We start from the raw sequence: 27,417 nt of genomic DNA, 5'->3' as shown, positions 1-27,417 counted from the left end.
ACAAAGAGAGTCAAATTACTAGAACTGTATATAATCTCGAAACTCCGATTCATTTGCGTTTTTGTATCGAAACATATTGGCTATTTCTCATAAATAATGCCATCGTCATTTCACGTGTAAAATCTAATGGAAATAACTTTTTCATACAAACGTTAAGATTGCCAAATTTTATGTCTCAAAAATCGGAATGTTTTATAATTATTACATAAATATAAAAATGATATAAGGAGAAAATAAAAAGACCAATTCGATTGCAAACAGTGAAAAAAAGGAGTGGGAAAGTTTGAAGGAAGAATTTAATTCCACACCTGACCTTAGTTTTCTTTTATTACAATAGTTAATATTTCTCACAATTATTCATGAAATATTTTAATTTAAAAATGTAAAATTTATTTGAATACAATATCCTTCTACATTTATGTCCAATCATTTTATACATTTAATAAAAACTTTTAAGATTACATTTATTAATAACTGTTTAAAATTTACGTTATCTTGTTTATTTAAATTATTGAGAATTAATTTATTTAAAAAAACTGATTAATGTAATAAAGTATAGAGATAATACATGGCAATTTTTAAATTCTAGCTTAAAATAATAAACCAAAAATTATAATGAAATTACATAAAATATAAATAGATATATAGCTTCATGCCAGATATTTATCAAAACCAGAACCGACTTCATGGGTGTACGACTTTTGCATTCGTCCTACTAAGAACCCCATCGCGCTTAGTAGGACTTCCAGGATAGGTCAACTCGTGCTTGATTAATGCTCGGTCTTCAGCCCTCGGTGTTGAAAAAGCCCTACATTCACATTTTACACAGGAACCAACAAAATATGAAGACGATTCTGCATAAAGCACAATTCGTAAAATTTGTAAATATTACAGAAAAACTAGATCTACAATAAACTATGTTTATATTTGGTCTTATAAATAGAAGTAAGATTACATGCATGCTTATATTCAATGAATAACTGTTTTATTTTTTAATTACATTATTATTACACTTGTATATAACTGTAGAATATGTATATATTTCACTAGAAATATATTGTATTTTGTATATAATAAACAATTATAGTCCGCGCAGCGAAGGTCAAGAGTCAGTTTGAGCTGAAAGGATTTATGTCAGATGAAAGGGGTGGAAGGAGATGTGAAAATTGATATATGAATCAGATCTCTTTCAGCTGGTTTATTTTTACATTTTTAAAACGCTTTTATTTGTATTTTAGATAATTTTACTGTTTTTTTTTTTTTACAAATTTTATTACTGTGATCCGTGTGTCAACTCCCACGTCTCTTTCCATCCCTTTTATCTGACGTAGATCCTTCCAGCTCAGACTCACTCTTGTCTACTCTTTCACTGTGTGGACTAAATTATATCTTAATTCTATTTTATTTTTGGTTTTACAAGTTACATTCTATAGACAGGGCCTATGACTGTGCATGTTTTAACACTATGCGCTAATGATAAAAAAAAATTACTTTTTACATTATAATATTAAAATTTCATAGTTATTCATACAAAACACCTGAAAGATATTAAATATGGACTACATATACAGACCAAGCAAACATTTATGTGTATGCATAACATCAGTTGTAGTAATATGTGTTCGCCATAATATTGGTGGAAAGCATCTATACGTGCATTTAGGTAAATGGTGCTCAAATATAACCTATCATATTCTATGACTTATTGATAAATGCATAAAAAAGGAATGTCCACGTATGGAGACTTTTGAATCACTCTGTAGTATATTATTAAACTTTTTGTTGATACATTTTCTAGTTTTTATAATATTAGGAAAGTTCACAGCGACCTTTCTTTTTTATCATATTGATTAGCAAAGCAACATATTAAATGAGAAAAGACGCTATACTATTCTTTACTATAGCCCTGTAAATTTTAATAATAAATATTACAAGCTTTTTGCTTTATTTGTCACGTCTCTATTTAAGATCCACTTAATATATTCTATAGAAGTTCATGTTTAGATCAAAATATTATAAAAATGCAAAATTTAAACTAATGATTTATTAAAATACTATAGTTACATTACTTTGATATTAATTCTAATAGAAATTTCTTTAGCTTACAAAAGACAGGAAAAATTTAAATTATATTATGTATCTCTCCGCTAAACTACGTGACAGAATGTTGGGAGAGATTTCCCAAATGAACATATGTGTATCACGAATACAAAAACACTTTGTGGAAAACTATTTGCGAATTTTCACAGAAGTATTCGAGATAGAAAAATAATGAACAAATTGCACGAATGATCGGATGGATTTAACCTTCAACGTATTGCGTGGCAAAAAATACAATTCTTAAGCAGAAAAGAGGGGATGAATCCCAATGTAACGGAATGATTAATTAATTATTATGCACTGATTAATATGTTGCTCTCGCAAAAATTATTCGAATTGTTTCTTATTCGGTCGTGTTGATGCCAATGAAATGCACAATATTAGATTGAATAAGTATATTTTAAATTAATTAATTAATGTCTGGCAGTATTTTTTTTTAATTAAAAATTTGAAGAAATCAAGTCGTCTTCTATCCGTCATGTCAGCATTTTTCAGTATAGAAATAAAATATAATTAAAAAATATATATATATAGGAGGATATAGTGAGATATAGGCCTATATCTCACTGTTACGCTTTCCCTATTCACAAGGAAGACGGGAAGACAATACACTTCAATGGAAAACGATTGCAACCGTAGTGGTTATATATGTTACACTGAAAGTGGATTATACAGTGAATATGATTTATTACTAGTAAATGTAATCGTTCAAATCGTTCATTTTCAAATAAGAAATCCACATTCACTAGTGATTGTATACTCTGTCGAATGTGTTTGTTTGTTTGTTAACTTTTACGGGCTAAAGTTGTGAAAAGCAAATTTAAAATAAAACGAAAAAAACTTTTTAATTAACTTTTTTATTTATTGCAGCAATTCGAAGAGTTATGACATTTAGAAGTGCATAAAGCGTCGTTCTTCTTGCATTTACACTTCATAGTCTGCATTTCAAAATGAAAGAACATTTGAAAAAGCTTTGTTCTATGCCGCAAGATTAGGCAGTTGCAATCATCGTTAAAGTAACAGTTTTGTCCGAGGAATTTCACATTCAGCGATCAATTTTTGGAGGCAAGCCGAAAATCGAGAACTTATGAGCATTGTAGTACAGATTCATTGATTACTTTAGTGAATGTATGCCTTCATATATATATATATAGCCTATATATAATATATATATATACTAATAATAGTTAGTATGTATGTATGTAGGCCTATATGTAATACTAACTATTATTTTTATTCAAATGAATTAAGTAAATACAAGTTTGTTACGTAATTTAATGAAATTGGTTATTAAGTATAAGACTCCTATTGACTAATCTTATTTATTTTACTTAATATTAATAGTCTGTAATTGTTATTAGTTTAGGTGAGCTCCAAACTGATAATACAGAAGACTCCGCTTATTATAATCTTATTTGATAAAAATGAAAACGGCTGATGGTAAGGGACAAGGTCGAAAATATCCAGAACAGACACTCATGAAAAATTATTGACGTTACCAATTTGTATTCCAACCTAGATATCCAGAACAACAAGCTGATGCCTTTATTAAAAAATTAATTACTCGAAGAAGTTAACATTAAAGAATTATTTTCAAAATTTTTTCTACTGGAAATTTTATTTATTAATTGCTTCAAAATAGCAATACGAGTAAATGCCAACAATATAAAAACTCCCTGAAGACCATTAAGTATAATAAAAAAATTCCATAACCATACCATGTTAGAATAAGCAGAGATAAAGCCAAAAATCCAAGTAAAACCCATTATTAATGCAATTTTTATATAAAGAAAGAATCTAACATAATTTTTATTTTTTGCATTTTTTCTTGCAATTTTTGAAGATTTCGAAGTTTTATAAATTGATTTTGCAGTAATTGTGTAGAATATTATATTTATAATCAAAACTAATCCTAATGGCACAGCAAAGAATATTAAGAGTGCATAACGATTGCATATCCAACAATGACAGGAACCATATTGAGGACTAAACGTTGAGTGAAATGCCCATTCACAAATGATAGAAATTATAACAATTATCATAGGTAATCCCCAGCAATATAAAATACTGTAAATAAGATGTGTTTTACGAATTTTTAAAGATAAATGTTTCATATTGGTAAAAGTTTTCCAGATATCAAACGCAAGAGCATTGGTACAGAAGACTGACGCCAAGTAGAAATAATGCATAAATATTGCTATTCCTATGCAAAAATAATTACTGGGACCAATAGTTCCTACTAGAAACAACAGCTGAGCTAAAAGTAATGATAATGATAGATAAAATACTATAATCATTGGCAGTTTTTTATATTCTGATAGAAATATAAATAGTAATAATTTTATTATTAAACAAAATATTGAAATTGATAGGCATGCAGTAGTTAAATAACTTTGCACTTGAGAAAACTTCCGAGCACTGTTAACTTGTGGTGCACATATCAGGATGGTGGAGTTAGGTAACATTTCATAATTTCCTGGAGTTATGATTAATCCATCTTTGTTTATAACTATTGTCCCATTTTCGTGTATGGAAAATTTATCGGCATCGATTGATATCTACAATTCAGAAAAAATATTATTTATTGTAATTATTCTATAATTTATTTAATTTTTTTATTTTAAGATAGTGTTTCCCAACTTATTTTAATTGAATTTTTTTTTGATATTTCATTGTTCCATAATGCTATCAGGAATATGTGAATTAGGATTTTTAGAAAATCCTTAACATATTAGTTAGGAAACACTAAATATCTATTATTCCCAGGGCTGTGGAGTCGAGTAAAAATTTACTGACTCCAACTCCGACTCCGACTTTTCTTACCATCCGACTCCGACTCCGACTCCGACTCCGTTTCATATACATAACAAGTTGGTAAGTAAAAAGGGAGTCGGAGTCGGCGGATTTTTTGACGACTCTGACTCCGGCCAAAACACCAAAACTCCACGACTCCGACTCCGACTCCACAGCCCTGATTATTCCAAAAGTCAGATAACAATTATTTGTTAAAAAAATCATTAATTTATGTGTTAAAGCGTTTTAAGTATTGAATAAAAGGATCTTATTATTGATCCAATTTTTTCAAATTTTCTAATCCAGTGTTTTTCAATCTTCTTGAATACGCGACCCCTTTACAAGTTAAAAAATTCTGGCGACCCCCCAGGCCCATATTAAAACTATATCAGTGATTTAAAAAACTATGTATTTAATTTTATTTCTGTTGAGACAAAGTATTGTTGATTAAAATGAAGTTTTCATAAGAATCGACAATAACCTAACACAGAGAAAGGATGAAACTTCCTTTACTCATAACATTAGGCACAGGGAGCCGTTGACATTTTTTTTTTTTTTTAGGATCAGGATTTTCAGCTTCTGCTTTTTATTTCTTTTTCGAAATCAGCTCAACACTTTTTCAGCTATGATATTCCGGGTGGGCCCCTCTGGCTACACCCATGGTTGAGGCCTAAATATCGATAAAAAAAACCAATTGTACTGTAAAATAAGCAGGTACAGCCTTCTCACTGAAATTGTAGTTTTTTTAATGTAGTGTAGGACCTACAAACACTTGTCTTTTTCTTTTATCCGCGACCCCAGGGGGTCGCGATCCACAGGTTGAAAAACACTGTTCTAATCAATAAATAAGCTAGTCATTCATTGTAAGGATTAAATTGCTGGCTTTTGGGCTACAATATATTTTAAAAGAATAAACTTACCTTCGAACAAGTAGAATTTAGAAAATTATTGTAAGAAACTTGTAAATTATTAAAAGCATTTCTTGTAAATGTTTCTTTTTTAACACATATTCCATTTCTATAATAAAACAATTTACCACATTGAATGATTCTACATTTTTTTTTCCAAGGATCATATACTTGTCCAGTAGGGCATCTTTCTTCTGTACCAACGATGACACCACCCTTACTAAAATCTAAATCTAATAAGATTGCCAAAGATTGCTTTTTCTTTTTACTTCGACTGTGTATGAGTTCAGTTTCGTTTGAGGTTACAGTCTGACCCGAGTTTTCAATTCCATCCAACGTAGTACACTCCAGTTGATGCGCTTTTAGACCCGAACAAAATGCACAAAATTTATTTTTATAAATATACTCGATACCTTTTTTATTCTTACGTTGCACTGGTGCATAATATGTAACACATTTTTGTCGAAAAGTAACATTGTGACATTCGAAAATTCCACGCCATTCACATGTTTTCGGGGATGGCAATGATTTAGGTGGATCAAATTCCACTAAATATGAGTGATTACCGTTATTACAGATTTCGTGTGGAGTCCAAGGTAATATATCAATAATATTATTACATATTGCGCAAAATATGTTTCTATAAACGGTCAAAGTAGATGTACTAGTAACTGGCACGTGCAATAAAGGATCATTGTGGTACGAAGTTGTCTTTTCACACAGACATCTTGTTTCATTATCAGCCCAATATATAGGACAATAAGTTACCATATAGTATGAAGGACTATGTGTTTCGCTTGTAGAAACACATTCATATAAAGAATGATCTGTAAGATTATCTCGTACAGAATCCCAGCAGCAATCTCCATACACGAAACAGTCTGGAGAACAGTTACACAATTTGTCACTGAATATTATTTGGTTAATTTGTGAACAATATTTGTGAGTAAGAAAACATTCTAAATTATCCAAATCTGCTAAATCAATGTCTGTAGATGATACAGTAAATCTATAAGCGAAAGGATCGTCATAAAATCCATTACTTTGGTCTTCTCCATATTTATCAGTAGTAACGTCCATCAACGTAGTTTTAGACATTAAATGAGAACCGAAAGGACTGTCAGGTCCCACATTGCACGCTAATATTAAATAACCATTTATCATAAATATGAAAATAAAATTAAGAACACTCATAGACTTCGGTGCGAAAATTTCCATCGAGAATTATTAATAAACTTACCATTTTAGTTTAAGTGCATGTTATAAAGAACTTTAATAAAACTGGAAGTATCTAAATTTCGTAAGCAACAGAATAAAAACCGGAATAGATAAATAGAAAAAGATAACTTCTTCCTGTCTATAATTTTATTCTGTTGTCTAGTAAATAAAATAAATTTTAATTTAAATAATAATTGAATCTCTTTGTCATTTTAATGAGTTTTAATAGGGATTAATAATCTATGATTGACAGTGACATTACGAATTGAGTAAAAATACTGTTTAAAATTAAATTAGTTTATCCAAATTTTAATTTAAATAATATATGAATCTCTTTGTCATTTTAATGAGTTTTAATAGGGATTAATAATCTATGATTGACAGTGACAAAAGTAATTAAGCGAAATTTACTGTTGAAATAATATTTTCTCCAATTTTATTTCCGTTTCTGGTTATCATATTCATTTTTTTCTATTGTTTCATAAGAAATTTTTTATATTTTAATTAAATATATTGTATTAATTCTACGTTTATCTTGAATAAAGACAACTCGCGTATCAATTTAGTACATTTAAACAACACGGAAAAAAGCGAGAAAGAGACGTTTGTTTGAATATATTTTTACAAATACTGGCTACGAAATAATTCTAAAGAATCAAATTATGTTTGTCAAATGAATTTTTACGAAAATTCTAAGAAAAATAACGAATTTTTAAAATAATAAACATCGGTTACGTTTATGATATGTCGGCTTTCCCGCATGCCTCAGAAGTCGCTAGGAGAAGCCGACGATTAAAGTATATTTATTATAATCCACTGTTTGTTAGTGAAATTACTTTTCTATAAATGCGATTTTATAATTTACGCATTAAAATAAAACAAAAGTATTAAAGTAACTACACGTGTGACTTTTTTAACAATAAATAAAATGTCTATATACAATTTTTCCCCAAATAACTCTTTAAAGAAAAGAAAAATAAAAGAAAATAAAGAAAAACAAGACGTTCCGTATCAAAATGGATAAGAGGATTTATTTATCTATCTTATTTAACAATAAACAAATAAAATTTACGTCATCTCCTATATATTTTTTTTACAATATTTGAAACGGTAATTTTGTAAAGTAACATAGCAGATAATTTATTAGATAAAATTTCTTAACTAAAGTTACTAGAAAAGTAGACATAATTGCCAAAACATAGTTTAAAAAGTTAGTAGAAAGAGGTTGCTTGTAGTTTTCTAGACACGTACATATAACACAAACCATTACAGCGAGGTACTTCAACATATACCCGATACTAATCTCCTTTAATGGCACATTACATTGGCTCGAGTCTGCCAGTCGACCATGTACAGGTAGAAGGTCACAAACGTTGCTGAATTACTGTTAGAAGCGTAATTTCTTCTCAGTACCGCCCACGTCGTAGCTCACATGGCATTCCCTAGCACAGTCTCCGCCCCGTTACTATGGCTACGAGTGTATAGGACTGCCCAGAAGATGTCGGTTATGCTCCTATTTTGTTTAATGTATTTTACAATATGTGTGTGTGGCTCCGTAGCCCAATCTTTTCCTTTAAATAATTGTAAATAATAATAATTATTATTTTTACTTTTGTTTTTTAAATTTTAAAAAATTATTCTTTCGAAATTCTAAGGGATAATTACNTTTTATAAATTTATATTTTTAATGCCTATTATCATAAAGCGCTACCGCGCTTTATAGTAGAGCTTAGCCACACAAAGTACCAAATTTGACCGTTAATATCTCCAAGACTAATGAATCGATTTGGATGAAATTTAAAATATTCAGTTTACCACATTGAATGATTCTACATTTTTTCTTCCAAGGATCATATACTTGTCCAGGTTACAGTCTTAGGATTGTAAAAGCATCAAATTTTTGAATAAATTCGTTGAATCGTTCTGGACTTAAGACATCGAATGTGCTTTTTTTTCAGATGCCTTTTTCTATGTACAGGGTTTAACAAAACTACGTGTCAAAATTTTAGGTATAAATTCTAGGGTCAAAAAAAAACTGTAAACGTTTTTTCTAATTCTACTTCGTTTTCGAGATCTGACCTGCTAAAACATACCAAAACTAATTTTAAACTTCCTGCCAAAAGGATACTGCTGTATGTTTTCCCCTTCTGTGTTATTAATATCTACAAACTGAAGCTTTCTTTGAAATGATGAACATTTTTTAACGCGTTGAAAATGAATTTTTTTTAATACAGATATTGAATTTCAATTGTTTTTATAAGAAATAAACGTCCGTGTCTGCAGAGAAAATTTTGGGCAGTTCTTGTAAATTATTCTGTTTAATTTTATAAAAAAATAAAGTTGTATTCAAAGTAAATTTTTATTGAAAAACTCTTGCTTTTCAACTATTTATTTTTATGTTTTGTTTTTACTGTGAAGCAGATGGATACTGTAAAATTTTAAATCGGAGTAATTCGTTTACATTTATTACAGTAAGGTCTACTTGGGCAACATTTACCTACCTTAATATATTGACAGAAGCATAAAAAAGTACAAAAGTACTTATAAAGTTGCCAACTTTAGTGTTAGTATTTTGGCGGAAAATTTAAAAAGTACCTTTTTTGGCAGGTCAGATCTGTAAAACGGAACGGAATTTGAAAAACGTTTATAGAGAATTTTAAGCATATTTTTAACCCTATTTCTAAATTCCTTGGTACAGTATACATAGGCCTATGCCTGTTGATTGCTTTATAATTTATATATGACTTTACTATGAGATATATTGATAAATCAATTTTACATTAATTCCACTTTCATCACTACTGTTCAAATAATTTAAGTAATATTCATAAAACTAAAAAATTGACATTTAATTTCACTAAAAATTAAATGTATTTTCTATTACATCAAATTAAAACGATTCTTGTTTTAATTTCAAATGATTCGTTGAACGTTTCGGTTTTAGAAAAGCTTCTTCTAATGACTTCAGAGTAAGAACAAATACAACAAACTGTATTTATTCGAGTGTTAATCACGTATTCTGATTCTTTAATATTGATAGGAGAGATAGAGCATAAGAACATTGTAATTACTATTATTGTATTGTTTAAAGGATGTAAACAATTTTAACTAAGTTCTCTTTGGCTTCGTCAACTGGAAGAATTTGTTCGTAGTAATTATTTAAAAAAAGAATAATTGAATAATTGATACATAATGTAGAATTTAGAATATTTTAGAAAATTGAAAAGTAAACAAAAATTGCTAGAAATTATCTAAAATTTAGCATATTTTATAAATAGACATTTTAACATATATTTTGTTAAGAGCTACGGATAATAGAACTACTAATTTCGAGGTAAGTTTTTCGAAAACATTAATATAAGCTTTTAGTTTACCTAATAACGAACTAAACTATTTTATTTTAGAACATTAAATATAGTAAAAATTGAGAAAATTAGATTAGAATGAACATTTTCAACTGTTGCGAATTTCTCATTTTAAAATGTTAATATTTTGTCTACTTTTTGATATTATTTAGGGAAAAGTCGTGCAGTACCGACCACCTTAATATTTTTGCCCGTAATCAACGTAAGTCCCAGGAAAATATGATTTTACAACAGTAATATGATAGTTCAAATAGTGCTTCATAAAGTACAAGATAAGATTTCTCTAAAATTTTGTTCAAGTACTAATTATTTATAAAATTAAAAAAGTCAAGAATTCGGGTAGTGCAAATATTGTTGTCCAGTACCGGCAAGTTGCTTTTCTAAAGAATATTTAGATCTTAATGATAATTTAAATTGTTTTAGTGATTTTTATTCAAGCAAATATAAAGTATAAAATTCTTTGACAATATTAGAATAGCGTACTATTGTACTATAACCCAATAACAATAACATTTATTCGAAAAAGTGAATACTAGGAAAACAGGAACAAATCGTCGAAAATTTTATTTACTTGAACTTTACTGCTTACAATTGTCACAAATAAAATACAAAATATTATCTTGATCGGTACATTTGATATGTGCCGAACCCTTCATGCAATAGGCCTACACTGTACCCAGTCTTTATGAATGAACTTTAAATCCTGATCTTGCATATAAAAAAAGTAGATGTTTATTCCATTTCTATATATTGATATAACGTCTTTTTAATCCAAAGAATTTTTCTTAGTAGACGATCTTACAGCATTTTGTTTAGTAATTACGGTTTTATTTTAAAAATTTGAACTGAAATGCATTTCGAGTTGGCTTATGTTTCCAATCCCTCTTCAGTGCTGTTAAAAAATATACAAATCGTAATAAAGGACACGATATTATTACTGAAAAATGTAAGTTTTATAGAAAATCTTAAATGAATACGTTTTATACTGTTAAAGTGTATAAAGTTTTATAATATGTTTTAAACCGCAATAATTTATATTTTTATATTATAGTGAATTGTTATACGCCTATGGAAGATAAAAATATAGAAACAGTTTTTTAATATAGGCCTATACCATTATATGAGACGTAAGTTTTGTATTATAGAAATCTTTTTAAGTAATACTTAAATAATGTCATGTCCTTTATTACAATTTGTATATTTTTTAACAGCACTGAAGAGGGGTTGGAACATAAACCAACCCGAAATGCATTTCAGTTCAAATTTTAAAATAAAATCGTAATTTCTAACCAAAATGCTGTAAGATCGTCTACCAAGAAAAATTCTTTGGATTGGATTAAAAGCACGTCATACATAGAAATAGTTGTTTTTCAATTTTTTCATCGAAAGTCCTTTGCAATCTACCCATCTGAGGGATCATACTATTATTTTTGCCAACTTGGATTGCTCTCATTCTATTTATTAATGTTGTTTTTTAAAACTGAAAATGTCGATCTGGCTACAAGAACTGCATCTATTTCAATTTTCATGCCAGCTTTGGTGTATTTTACTTTCTTCTTTATCTCACTTTCTGCTATTTCTTTGTAAATTGAAAAGAAAGAAAACAGACCTACCGACCAAATTACTTTTGGTCGGTACTGGACTACAAGTAAGTGGTCGGTACTGGACGACTGCCACATGGTAACATTTTGGAGATTGTCTGTTGTATACAGTTTTATATTGTGAAACTAATACGATTTATCTTAAACTAATATTACTAAAGACATAATAATTTTTAAATTGAAATTAACTACTCATCCCCAAAGTGGAATTAGGGCCTCAAAAATAACTTTTGACGCATTAAATATCAATAAGCACCTTCTCGGGCTCGTGGTTCCTACGACTCTAATCAAATAAAATAGTTTCCAAAGTATATGACCTATAACAATAATATTCTTCTGCGTATGGGTACGACTGTGCAGACGCGAGAGAGCGATTTGCCAAGCGATGTGCGAGCGAGCGAGATTACAGCATGACTATACCGACGAGAGCGAACGGGAGAAAGTGGCGTGGAGATGATAACGTCACATGTTCGCGTCGAACTCGTCACAGAGAAGCGTGAACTATAGCACTGTATGTAAGTAAAAATAAAAATGGTTTGACTACATTGCTTACTACTAGCAAAGAAAAATTTTGTTATTAGAATTTCTTCATAATAAACACACAAAAAAAAAAACGAAAATACGGTGTTCTTCCTCTCTGGAAATAGCGGAAGGATAAAGAACTTTATTATAATTTGTTAATAAAGCAGAATTTATATTACTTTATGTATATGTATAGTTTAAAAAATCTTTTTATAGCCTATATACAGTAGACGAAAGATATGATAAGCCATCTTCTAGTTGTGTCTAGACACATGCGCAGTATTCAGCGAGAAGAAGCGAGACGCAATAAATATCAAACACTGTCAGATATTTGCGAGAACCAAAATTTCGCTCGCGCCAGCGAGATTTCTCGCTTCTCGCTTGTGCAGGTTTTTCCTTTGCATGAACTGTCGCTCGCTACTTGATTCGCGTCTGCATAGTCGCATCCTATGTCTGTATAATGCTGCTACCTAGCTGTAGTAGCGAAAAACTAGTAATGGCTAATGGCGGTACTGTACTCTTTAAACACAATTTCTGATGTACTAACTTGTAAGTATTTATTAATTCAGTAGAACTTTGTAGTAAGATATCACAATAACTTAAAAAATAAAAATAATATCGTAAGATAAAAATGATTAAGTATTAAACAAATACCATAATTGAGTAAATAAGTAAATACAATAATATTATGTAACGGTAGAGCAGACAGCAGAATACGACGAATAAAATAACCAAAATAGCGTCATGCTGTCTTATAGTGTCCTTGAACAATTAACGTAATTCAGACACTAGGTGCGCTGTATACTCAGTTCACATACCACAAGCGTAATTCACTCGCTTATGGACTTATTATCAATGCACTATGCCGATCTGAAAAACAATTCTTATTTACTATTAAATTCTACATGTTTAAATGAAGGTAAGTAATTCTCTGATATACTTATTTTAATACCAAGTGATAAAGTAAAAAATACGAGTTTACTTTTTACGAAATACAGCGTGTCGTATAAAAACACTTTCACACTATTTAAGTACATTTACTAAAGTTAATACAGTATTAATAAAAACTCATTTCAGTTAAATATAATTCAGTATTTTTATGTGTAATTAATAATTTTGCTGTAAAATGTAATTTTTTATGGTAACAGGATAAGATAAATTAATAATAGGCCTACTATTAAAAATAAATAATTATAATGTATAGCTGAAAATAAAATAATTTACGTATATTTTAAGTACAGTTTATATTTTGGATGTCTGTTTTTTAAAATATTAAAAATACCATGTATTAACGAAATTACTTAAAATATATACAGTGTTAGCTTATAGGTAGCTGATGTGACGTTTTAATGTACTGTATCTTTCAAAAATACGTGCGAAGGAAAAACATATTTAATAATATTTATCGCATTTATATATTTTTGAATTAACGTTCTGTAAGTTGGACTAGCTCGATAGTTTTCTTATTGATTGTAAGCAAGTTTTGTATGTTATAATATCAGTGGCGTGCAGTCCATGGACGCTGTGAAAGTACCACTTCCCTGTATTTTCTAAAATATAAATACATATTCTGCGATTATTTTCATAAACAAGTTCTTATATATTTTGTTTTATGTCAATGTAGGCTACCTATTGTAGAAATAAAATAAATAAACTGTTTATTTTTATCATTTTCAGTATTTATTTATAATTTTTATGGAAACATAGCTTCCCTACTATCAAACGTCACCGTTATTTACAGTATATTTATAGCATATAAATGATGAAAATATATACTTTTCATCTAAAAATGATCAACAAAATTGCTATATTAAGTTTGTATATAGAATTTTATTTAATTATTCACAAAAATTTAAATTTATCAATTTAATGTTTAGGTATAAATGAAAAGAAATAATAATAAACTAGGAGATTAGACAAACATACCCCAATCATTGGTTTCATGAATGATGGAACATTCGTTATCATTTATATTATGCAATTTTCTAATTACAAAATATTCTTACCATTATTTTATATAAATAAATAGTAAAAAGATAAATATAACAACAGAAAAAGGCTAGATATTTAATTTTTATATATCAAAATAAATTTTTAGATAGTAGACTTGTTTCTTGACTTGTGTGTCTTATAAACAGATCAAATGGATTTATAAAACAAATGGGAGTAGCAAAACATTATATAAACTCTATTAAAATATTAAATAAAATTAAAATTCTAAAATCGAATAAAAATTAATTATAATTATTTTCAGTAATGATTTTATTTACAATGTTGTTAAGCCATTTGAAAACCATTAAATAATAAACACTACCTCAGTGTTATGTAGAAGAAAATAAGACAAACACTTGAATTTATGATTTTTAAGAACGTTTTGTGGTTTTTATGAATTAAATGACATTTCTTAGAAACTTAACTTTCTATTTTTTAAAAAGTTAATTCATATTATTAATTTAATAAATAAGTAATTTAAATATTTGATTATATATTATAATGTTGAACTTTGTCTTAAAAATTTTTATCATAACAAATTGTAGATAAATCAGTATAAAAAATATGTAAAAACTCAGATCAATGGCTGAATTTATTTATAAGCTACATTTAAAGTATAACTATAGGAAGGGCCTTTTTCTATCCTCAAAAAATATTCATGTAGGACATCTACAAATTAAACTTATATAATATCACATATCCACTGAAGCCTCTTTAATTATATTGTTAATTCAGTTTATATCCACTAGACATTCTTTAAATTTATTATTATAGGATACTAAATATGTTATGGCTTAAAATATAAGTGTAAATATGACCCTACTTAGATTTTTTAAAATTAACTTGATGTTAGAGATACAGTATATAAAATTCATTTTAAAAATATGTACTGTATTACCGGTATATATTTTAAAGACTTCTTAAAATGGATGTTATGAACATATTTTTGTGATTCTTAATACAAAGCGTGATTATAATTTGTTATTATGTCTAAGTTCTAAATACAAATTTTTCTTAAATTAATAAAAATTATATTTAGTAATAGAAAATGATATATTTTATTTATTTTGTGTTGTATCTGTATTTTAATACGCAATGGCACAATCGTTTATGTAAAATACTATTATTTGCAACACGCACTTAAGATTGATATTGTGAGATTAGCCGGGGGTACCTTTCCTTGACGGACTGCCCTTTTATCGAATGTCGGACTTATTCTGTATGGCAAACTTCCTTCGAAGGACTGCTTCTGCCGTATATCAACTCTTGCATATGGCAACCTTTCTTTGTCGGACTGCCTCGAATGGAGGGGAAATGGCCCTTTTATTTGGTCTTCCGTAACGTATGCAAATACTTGAGTCATCCCGAGTAAGCCTGGGAAAGGAAATCAACTTCCTTTCAAAAATTCTGATGTTTCCTCCGATTTTAGATAAAATCTTGTTGAAGTTGAAAATATTATTTTCTGTTATTTTAATTTCTTTTCTCCAACTTATTATTTTAATTAAAATGATCCTCCCCTGACCGTTCAGATCTCACAATATTAATTTGTACATTTATGTAGTGGATTAGCTTTAGATTTGCTAATTGTATCTTTTTGACCTGGAGACAACAACTTTACCTCATTTCCTCCGTTTATCGGATTAAGTTCGGGACATTTAAAAAGAAAATGTTAATCAGTGCAACATTCAGGGGAAAATTTTGAATTGAAGTAACGAGATTTCTGGTTGGCACCGGAAGTTTATATAGGTCTATAGTTAATCGGGGCTTCCTCCTCTACGCTTTACATATTTAGTTTCGCCTTCCATCTATATATTATAGTATGTAAATCGTTTTGTATTAAATAATGTTGTTCCAAATTTTAAAAGATTAAATAAAATTAATTAAATAAGCTAATCAACGGCTACTATGGATTCTGTTTTACTCGTTTTAAATAATATCTATGTATAAATAAATACTAATTTCGTCAAATATTTATGCCTTTTTGCATAACACCGAAGTGGCAAATTCATGATTAAGTTGCTTCTATGAATATCCTAACCTGTATTTTAGTAACGTCGTTGAGAATCATAAATAATCGAAATTGAAAGGAATGATCGTGCATTGAAGTTATAAAATATTAATAAATTTAATAGTGAAATATAATATTAAAATATTACTTTAATATTATATTTCACTATTAAGTTATAAACGTAAACCAAACAACTTCTAAATGTAAGTTGGTTAGTGATTTTTTGGTTGTACTTTTATGTAAACAGTATTTTTAGCAGTCAATGCCTATAAACTTTCATGTTTATAATCAAATAGTTTGTATTTATGATCGTTTAATTGATTAATCATAGTATAGGCTAAAAAGCGTATATTGTTATAATTAATCTTCACTAACTACTAAATACAATCAATAAATCGATATTTATAGTCAACTTACTCTGATATTTTTATAGGCTATACATGAAATACATAAATATATTTAATTTGAGTCAACAATTTTCTGAATACAGTATAATGCATTCAGATTTATTTTATTCATAGAATAATATGCGATCGTCACGATTTTCTTATGATATCGTGACATGAAAACGACTATTCATTCAGATAAGTTCTAGTTGACTGATACATTACGCAATCTACAATAATTAGAATTTATACTGTATATTTTTTTTGAATCATGTTTGCTATTATGATGTTTTTATATTATTTTATGATTATTTAAGTGAAATAAAAATAAAATACATAACTGAAAAATATAATGATATTTAATGAAAAATAATTATGTTCTACTCATGAAAATAATGCTACAAATGTATTATATCAATATGTGATTATATTCAGATGTAGATGGTGAATTGTGTTATTCATATATAATTGCTTTAAATATTTTACTTTGTAAAATTTTTTTCATATAGGCCTACTGTATAACATTTATAAACTTATCTTATGAACGTTTAAAGTCACTGTGTAACGTTTGTATTTATGATATATTCACTAATACTTTACAACATAATACATTTATCAACATTTTATAATACAAAATTTTACAATACAATACAATAAAATACAAGCACTTATAACAATATCACCTACACATTATCTCAATAAGTGTTCATACTGCTGTAATAATGAAAACTTGAACTCCATTGTTTGCCAGTACTCTAAAATTGCAGCTATAATGTTCACTCTATATTATAATTGAAAAAATAAAATAACTTAAAATTCTTAAAAATAATAGTTTGTATAATTAAATAACTATATACATTTAAATCATAAAATCTGATTAGAATTTCTTGAAATAATTCGAATTTAAATTCAGTTAACTCGTAATAAATTTTACTACGACATCGCGCGACTTTGTCGAATTGCGATAGAATTGGGAGGAAAGAAGCGATCCCTGCACCTGTTAGGCACAGAAGAGGCGATCCCTGCACCTGTTAGGCACAGAAGAGGCGATCCTGGTACAGTACCTGACGGACGCGGACAGGTGAACTTTGCACTTGCCACTAAAGAGGCTATCATCGTGCTTGCAGGCCACGGGAGACACGATCCTTGCATTGCCAGGTACAGAGAGACGATCCAAGAACAAACCAATCGAAGATCGTGTCTCCCGTGGCCTGAACAAACCAATCGATTTCGATTGCTTTGTTCTTGTGTTGTGTTCATTTTTCCCGCCTATTTTCCTATAGGCGCACGTAACACTGTTTTTATTTTTGACCCCCAAGCCTAAATTTCGTTAGGTGCGCTCGAGCATCAGAGAGCATGGACATTGTCACTGTAATACCTTTGTACATCGAAAACGAAGTCATGGACTCCTGCTTTTACTTTCCTGGCTCTGTTATAGATAACAAAGGGCGATCGGTCAAAAAATGACCCCCCAAGATTTTTACATTTTTGGACTTAGGGGACTTTGAAACGTCGAGAAATACAAAAACATTCAGGAGTTTTTTCTGTATGTATGGATGTTAATGTGCGTGTGTGTTTGCGTGTGGCGCGATTTTGTTCACCATCTTTGAAGCTTAATAAATTCTGTGTTTTCGAAAATTTCTGAAATTTTGCAGGAAGGTTTGTGTGTTATGAAGATTTATGCTATTAAATTTTCGTGGTTTAAGGTCGACGGGGTGGGATGATAAAGGATGGTAGTATGTCATATCTCGAATAGTGTTGGACTTTGTGACGGTTTTACTCATTATTAGTACTGTACTTACAATTTTTTTATTGTTTTTTATAAAACTCATCCCTACCCTAAAAATTAAGTTTTCTGACATTTTATAGTAATTAAAAATGTAAACAGCTTTTTAAATGAAATATCGTAACAGAAAGCGCCAGGAAAATTTTAAATGTTGCCGGGAAAGTTAAGTGATTCGTTGGTGGATTTTTTTACATTTAAATGTACCCACATTACATTTCTGGATTTCTCGTCTCAATTAATGAAAAATGGCAAAGTTTTATCAAAGTCAATCCATTAAATTTTGAGAACGAACTCGATTCTATACCAAGACGTGCTAGCGACTGCGAGACATCGCACGACAAATTCGCGCGATTCGTACGATATCGCTTTGTCGCGCGAGCTCGTAAAACGACCTAATATCTCGAAAAAGAAGTCATGGACCTTAATTTTTATTGCATTTTTGGATTCCTCATTGTAATTAATGGAAAATGGCAAAGTTTAATCAAAATCTATCGAATGGATTTCGAGAACGAACAGAATTTTAAGTCTCATAGAAGAAGCTTCTCTAACGCTCCGCTTCAATGATAAGATTTATCATTAAATTTATTAAATAATAAACTTAAATATATTATATTTAAAAATTGTCACCAACTATGAACGAAATTTGGAAAATTATTTAAAATATTGTGTTTCCCCGAAAATAAGATCGGGCCTTATATTAATTTTTGCTCTAAAAGACGCATTAGGTCTTATTTTCAGGTGATGTCTCGTCCAAAGGCGTTCGCTTTAGTATTCACAAATACTTAATTATAATTTATATTATCATTTATTTTAAGTATTAATGTCAATAATAATATTTATTCATATAATTATATATTAATATTATATATAGGCCTATATATATAATCCAGATGGATTGATAATAATAATAAAAGCGTAGAGCCCAAAAGGTCAGGAGTTGAAAGTTGAAATTTGGTACACAGTTAGGGTACGTCGTGAGAATGTACAGTACACTAAGAAGGGATTTTTCGAAATTCCCCCTCCCAGCGGAGGAGAGGGAGAGGTTTAAGGATTACCCTGAACTCGGATTCTACGGCACTATTTTAGATGCGGTTTTTTGCGTTAACGCCGGGCTCATCTTCTACTTATTTCACAATTCAATACGTCCGTCGTGGGCTGCAACGGACGTATTAAATATGACCACCTGGCTGACGATCTTAATCGGTGCTTATTTTAGGGGTAAGGTTTATATTATGAGCATTCTGAAAAAATCATGCTAGGGCTTATTTTCCGGTTAGGTCTTATTTTCGGGAAAATGCGGTATATTCATAATATTACAATATGAATTTAAAACAGATAATATCACTAAATCTATAACGATATTTAAAATGATAATGGTTTCAATAATTCTTACATTTTTCGAAACTGTTTTGATAACTTGTTTAAATTTTATTAATTGGTAAATAAAACACAATAACAATGTTGCATTCACTATATTTAAAATCTTAAATACATTTTTCTTTTTCAGAATGGCCATGCAAATTACAAACTATAAATGTTGTTCAACTTGTGAAAAATCGTTTACTGGACCAATTCCGTATTATCAACATATGAGAAGTAAAAAGCATAAAAATAAAGAAGAATTGAAAAATGCAAATATTCCTGTATTTAAAGATGAATACTCCAGAAATTATGTATTTTGTGAACCTTGTAGAAAGACATTTACTGGATACAAATGCTATGACCAACACTTGAACAGCAAAAACCATCTAAAGCACTGCACGACACAAGAAATTATATTAAATAAAGAAAATCGTAACAGCATCACTGCAATGTAACAGTAATGTAAGCATTTTTAAATTAATAGTTTATTTTTATATTTATTAAATAACAGTATAATATACTTTATTAATTAAGTAGTTTATTATTACATTATATGCTTTATTAAATATCATAAAGTGAAACTTTGTTTGAAAAACGTTTCGTCGTTTGGTCTTATATTAATTCTTTCCTTAATTTTAATTAAGTTTTAACAAACTCAAAAACAATAGATTTTTACATTATTCTGATAACTACTTAAAGGGGGGTTTTTTAGACAATTAAGCAAACTTTCAATGTCTTTCCTACAGAGACAATCAGCCGACACCAAGAACAACTCAGAAGCTTGTTATCAATTTTTTTTTTTTTTTTTTATAAAAGAACTTTACAAGTTTGCTTAATTGTCTTATAAACCTCTTTTAAGTTGTTGACAGAACAATCAAATCCAGCCCTTATTGCTAATTTTTAGTTTGGTCTTATTAAAAAGACTTTTTACAGTTATACTGTGTTCAATTCTTAAAGGAATCTCTTATGTTTAAAGTACAGTGAACTCTTCGTATAGTTATTATCCGGTATAGAGAACGATTTTGTTAGTTCTTGGTTTGCTTTAGTGAACTCGTGATATAGGAAAATATATGAATGTTTTCACTCATTGTTTTTACAGTTCACTACAAGTATATCGAGACACTATTGCATATGACCAGATTTAGAAGTGATTTTGAAATGTTTTTAGTCTGATTTATAAGTTGTGGCTTTTAACATGACTAATAACAGTCAACTACTGACCGAATTACCGAAATGTAAATGCTCTAGTCATCTTATTTGGTAGACCAGGGTTCATATATGGGTCAGCTCAAAATTTTCATGGATGATGGATGAAACTAGTTTAGCCCGCCCCACCACTGGGGAAACTGTCCGTTTCCCCAGTGGTGAGGCGGGCTAAACTAGTGATGGATATGAAATAAAAGACCTCCTTAGTAGTCTACCCACAAGACGGAAAGAGTCAAAGCTGGAAAAAGTCCAATTACCCAAAGCAAGGATTAGCAGCACAGAAAGTTGTCTAAGCCTTAGTTTATATTAGATTTGATCTGTAAGCAGTACCATGGAATTAATGATTAGAATTAATTTCAAAAATCAATAACTAGACAAGCAAACATTAATATAATGAAAGTTTTTTCTATATATGATAATTTTTATTGTAACATACTGATGATTGTTAGCAAAATCGTTTATGAAAATGCTTTTATAAATAAGTCATTTTGTTAACAAAAAATGCATTTTTTAAAGCTCTTTTAACTTATAAAAGCTATCAAATATAAGTCTCATTTAATTAATATATTATATAAACATTACATACACGAGATAATTATCCCATGAAAATATTAGTTGGCTATATTTAATAATTACAGAACTAATTCATAGAATAACAAGCGCAAATTAAGATAATGTTAAACGTATGTAAAACAAAACAATATCGAAAAATTTGAGTGTGTTTAATAGACTAACAATGAAATCACAAAGTTTTATAGAAAGCTTATAGTATATCTGAGTTGACAGTACATCAAGAATATTATTTTGAATTAAAAAAACAAAATATGATGCTTTTCTTTCAACATTTGTCACAATAAAACATTAATCCTCGAATAACATACACAGTGTATGCTATCGGGTTGAATCGGTTTGGGTATTTACATAATCGCTCGTTTGTGTTGCCACTGCTGTGCTTTTCAAGTTTTAACTTGTTTGGGTGGACATTACAAATACTGTATTTGCATTCTTATAAGTTTAATTACAGCTATTTTTTAAAATTCTGTTATTTTTTAAGAAAAAGATACATTAAAATGGAAGATAAGAAGGTGCATTTTTGACATCTCATGCTCTATTATTTCCAAAAAAAAAAGTGACAAAAACTCAAAAGATATGTGCTGTATATGGGGAGGATGCAGTAACTGATCAAACATGCTAGAAATGGTCTTCAAAATTTAGGGCATATTTTTCTCTGGAAGATGCACCTCGGTCAGGACGGTCTTCGACCGTAGATGAGTCCATAACAACCAGGGCTGTGGAGTCGGAGTTGTCAAAAAATCCGTCGACTCCGACTCCCTTTTTACTTACCAACTTGTTACGTATATGAAACGGAGTCGGAGTCGGAGTCGGATGGTAAGGAAAAGTCGGAGTCGGAGTTGGAGTCGGTAGATTTTTACGCGACTCCACAGCTCTGATAACAACTTTAATTCAAATTGATCGGCATAACACAACACGAGAGATAGCGACATCTTAAAAATATCCTAAACATTGTTGTCAGACATTTGGCTAGCCTTGGATACACTTCCCGTTATGATGTTTTGGTTCCTCATCAGTTAAGTGAACGAAACTTTATTGAGTGTGTTTCTGTTTGTGATTCACCTTTAAAACGCAATGAAGATGATCCTTTTTTAAAGCGATTAATAACTGGAAATGAAAAATGAATTGCTTACAACATTTAATGCAAGAGATCTTGGAGTAAGCAGGTAATCCTCCAGTGCCACAACCTAAAGCTGGTTTGTATCCCAGAAAAGTAATGATTTCAGTTTGGAGGGATTGGAAAGGGGTTTTTATTATGAGCTTAACCCAACAACCAAACGATTAATTCCAATAAATATTGTCTCCAACTGGATGAACTAAAGGCTGCAATGCATAAAAAGCATCCGGAACTTTCAAATCGACGGGGAGTGGTATTCCATCATAATAATGCGAGGCTACGCATATCGTTAAACATGCGCCAAGAACTTCTAGACTTTAACTGGGATGTTTTGAGTCACCATGCATATTCTCCAGATATTGCTCCCTCAGACTATCATCTTTTTCATTCATTGCAGAATAATTTAAATGACATAGAATTTCAATCTTTAGAAGGTATCAAAAATCACATCAATAATTTCTTCAATCAGAAACCCATCCAATTCTACACAGATGGAATTATAAAACTACCGGTCAGGTGATGTATGGTTATCGAACAGAAGGGTGAATACATTCAATATTTAGTAGATAAAAATGTAAAGCATTCAAAACTTCCTAATATAGTATTAACTCTTGACTCAATGGCTCTCAACTTTTGAGCCAGTGGCACACCGACGAACCAGCATCGCATCGTCTTATATATAATAAACGAAATGTAACTTTAAGGATTGCAGTTTTTTATATAAAAAATATAGCCTACAAATAATACTAAAAAGTAGACTAAACTTTTCATTTTAAAATGATTTTTTTTAAATGTTGTTATTCTTCTATGAGAAAATTTCGTGACACACCGGTTGAGAACCACTGGTTTAGCCTAACATAACCTAAAACCAATTTGACATTTAAGTAAGAAATAAACATGAACACATCGTCTCTTAGTTACATTATTATTTTTTATATTATTAAAAATATTAGAAAACACTAATCTCTTTAATTTCACATTTGACCGCTCGAGATATTGTATAATCCATTAGTGTCCCAGATCAAATCCAGCCAGCGAACATATTTGACATCTCACTTATAAGTGATAGAAATAGGTTTATTTTATTTCATTTATATTTTTATTTTTTGTATATATGAAATATATAAAATATTTGTAACCCGCCTATTACTTATGCACAGTTTGGTCTGCCATTCGAAAAGTTTCGGCACCACTGATGTAATGGATGAACCAGATGATATACAGCTAATGACTCTTATGCAGCTGTTTAGTTTATTGAACAGTTTAAAAATAAATTATTTCTAATTTTTAATAATATTCTTAAATTTATTTGTTATACGTAATTACAAATATGCACAACTGGTAAATAAAGACGTAATTCCATTATTTATAGTTTTGTAATAATAAATTACCAATTTTAGTGGAATTAGTTCTGGTAAACTGTTGAAAACATAACCTCTCCACTTCTTTATCAACACATCATTTTTAACAGACCAAAAAAAGATTAAGCGAAAACTCGTACGCCCTACGCTACAGCGTAGTCAGCCTATTCGATAGGCTAATCAGGCACTGAGTACAGTATAGTACAGATCGAAATTGTAGTTTTAACTTAACTATACTTACATAAAATTGTAGCTTACTCTGATATGAGTATTCAACTTTATATAGTGTACAGTACATACTTTGATACTATATACTGTATATGTAGTAAGCTATATGTAATTTACATATATTGCTATATAACTTATTCTTTTATATCTAAAAATGTATGAATACAGCCTGTATAAATGAGAAAGATAATTAAACAGATCTATAATCAAAGCTCTTAAAATTAAGCTTTTAGACAGAATTAGACAGAGTATGTAGTGTTGACCGAGTCATTTAAATATTGACTATATGAAAAAAATATATATGAAAGAATATAGAAATTTTATTTAATAAAATATTCAAGACTTGTATCGTTAATACAGTATTTTATTTTTAAAAAAATTTTAATATATTTCTTTATTGTGTAGTTATCAGTTATTCTTAAAATAATTTAACTCTTCTAATTTTGTAACATGTCATGAAGCTTTTATGAAACTGTATTTGAAATGTAAAAAAATTGTATGATCTAAAACAGTAAACAAGGCAACATTTTTCAACTGTGATGATTTAATTCCTAATAAAGGAAATAAAAATGATTATGTGAATTGCCTAAGTTAATGAAATTCATGTTTGCTTATAACTAAAATGAATCATTTTAAGTTGTCAAGATTGCATAATCAGACGCAATACATACATCACAAAAATTTCCCACATACGTCAGAGTATGTAGTGTTGACCGAGTCTACCCGACAATCAGCTAACGGCCAATAACGTGATCAATTTTAAATGTAACAAATTTTATTGATTTGTGTAGTTAGCTACTTTTTACATAGTAACAACGCAAAGATAATTTAATATAATATTATATATTATAATACAGTATTAATATTTAATATTTATTAATACTGGATAGCCAGTTAATTAAGACTAAAATAATAAAATAATAAATAAAACTCGGATCTTTACACCAAAACTGAAACTAACATTAAAAATAAAATAAAGAAATTAATTTAAATTTAAATTAAAACCAGTAATTTTTATTGTGGCATCGTCACAATACCGGGCTGAAATTTTTAATCATATTTTTAATTTATTTAATTTAAAATATATGCTCGCCACCTCAAATTAGTAATGTCTTGCCCCTGTATTATCATGCTTTTCCTTTAACAATAGAGTTGTGCCTATTAACTGCTTTCTATTATTGATAACTTCTATTAACTGCTTTCAGGGGAAAAGATTTGAATTGAAATAACGTGTCTTCCGGTTCGCATTGGAAGTTCTTATATAGTTAATCAGAACCTCCTGCCTCTAAGGTTTCCATATCTGTTCTTGAATTTCATCTATCTCCATTTTCGAGATTAAGGAAAGACGGACAGACGAACGACAATGGGAATTTATAATCAATTGAAACATGTTTCGGAAAGGGTGAATAAAGTAGCCTACTTCCTGTTATTCGTTTTGATTGGTTTAGTTATACTGTATTTCATATTGGCAGTCGGAATTGAGTCTATAGCACTTCTTTATAAAGTGTTAGTTTCGGTTTCGGTTGACGGTGATGGAATATTTTGCTTTCACTATATATATATAATAAGCATTTGTAAACATGCATGAAATACAGCTTAAAAAACTTTGCTTGGGGTCAGGAACAGATTAATCCATTTTATATTGTTTCTTATGGGAGAATCTGTTCCGATTTTAGAACAAATCGGTTTTCGAAGAACTTTTAGGAACGAATTACGTTCGAAAACAGATATTTATATATGGTACAAAAAATTAATTTTTATTTTTCTCATTCAAACAAAATAAATTATACAGTACTTGATATTCTATTATATGTAATTTGTAAACAAAGAAATATCATTAAAGAGATTAATTTATCTAAAAAACTGTTAAAATTCTATACTGTAGTAAATTTATTTTATTTTATCTTTATATATTTTTTTATTTAGCAATTTAATATTATAATGATTACAGAAATAATTAAATATTAAAAAGATGTATTGACACTTGACAGCATAAGATATTAATAACATTAAAGAAATATTATTGTATGTTTAATAAAATACTAATAAATTATTTTTATATATTTAGGAAAAGCTTTCATTGTTGTGAATTGATCTCATTATCAAGATCTATTTTGGAATGTGATGGATTTGAAATGGTTGAAAAAGTGAAGAATGTTATGAATGTGAAAAATGTTATGAAAAAGTGAAGAATGGAATGATAGTAAATAACATTGAAACAAACAAAATACTATCTTACTAATGCAGCTTCACTTATTATTATCACAATAATATAAATTAATAATTAATAATTATTATTAATTTTATAATAATTATTAATATTAATAATTATTATAAAAAGTTAAATTTAAATATTAATTATTTTTACATGTTAATTATTATTCCATTTTGGTGTATTTAATTATCTACAATTGTATATAAATTTATTTTTAAAAAGTATTTTGAAATACTGTTTTAAAAAATCAGAATTATTAATGTAATATATAATATTTTATAATGTAAATTTTAGAAAAAGTCATATTCGTGTTTTTTATTCATTAAGTGATTCAACCTGTAAGTAAATCTAAAGTTCTCTGAAAGAATAATCTCATAAAGAGATGAGTTTAATTTGATAGAGTTTAATACTGTGAAGATTATTTTGCTTATTTTATGTTTTCCTCATTGTTTTGGGCTGATAGGATTATTAGTCCATACACTCTATCCTTCTAAATTCGTCTTGTAATATTGTTAAGTAACTTAATTTAAAATTTAAAAACTGTATTAATTCTTCTTGTAGTAAATCAAATGAAAATTATCATACTGATATCAATATTAAAGTGTAATTTTTTTCATTTAATAAAAACAATCTTATTTAAATTTATGTTTATTTCTTATTTTATATAAATAAATAT

General features: G+C 28.7%; 1 protein-coding gene and 1 long non-coding RNA gene across 2 annotated transcripts; one reads left to right on the top strand and one right to left on the bottom strand.

The window, feature by feature from the left end:
* Window positions 1-562: 562 nt before the first annotated feature.
* Window positions 563-7,082, bottom strand: LOC111627732. Its single transcript, XM_023371356.1, has 2 exons — window positions 5,814-7,082; window positions 563-4,658 (listed from the first exon to the last, which is right to left on the bottom strand). Exons 1-2 carry the CDS (start codon window positions 7,017-7,019, stop codon window positions 3,657-3,659), a joined length of 2,208 nt encoding a protein of 735 aa, XP_023227124.1. The 5' UTR covers window positions 7,020-7,082; the 3' UTR covers window positions 563-3,656.
* A 6,032-nt stretch (window positions 7,083-13,114) lies between these two features.
* LOC111627731 lies at window positions 13,115-26,823 on the top strand. Its single transcript, XR_002757053.1, has 3 exons — window positions 13,115-13,426; window positions 20,187-20,503; window positions 26,595-26,823. It is a non-coding gene; the product is annotated as an uncharacterized LOC111627731 (long non-coding RNA).
* Window positions 26,824-27,417: the final 594 nt, after the last annotated feature.

This window comes from Centruroides sculpturatus, unplaced genomic scaffold (assembly GCF_000671375.1).
Source record: "Centruroides sculpturatus isolate CEXI.00-Female unplaced genomic scaffold, Cexi_2.0 scaffold121, whole genome shotgun sequence".
Lineage (NCBI taxonomy): Eukaryota > Metazoa > Arthropoda > Arachnida > Scorpiones > Buthidae > Centruroides > Centruroides sculpturatus.
The sequence above is the reverse complement of the archived record's forward strand: the minus strand, read 5'-3'. Positions and strand labels throughout refer to the sequence as shown.

What these genes read in the sequence shown, in the direction of transcription:
- LOC111627732 (XM_023371356.1), bottom strand. Translation starts at nt 7,019, where the DNA reads ATGGAAATTTTCGCACCGAAGTCTATGAGTGTTCTTAATTTTATTTTC. An exon ending in TAAATTCTACTTGTTCGAAG is followed by an intron (nt 4,659 to 5,813) that starts GTAAGTTTATTC and finishes TCTGAATTGTAG; the next exon opens with ATATCAATCGATGCCGATAA.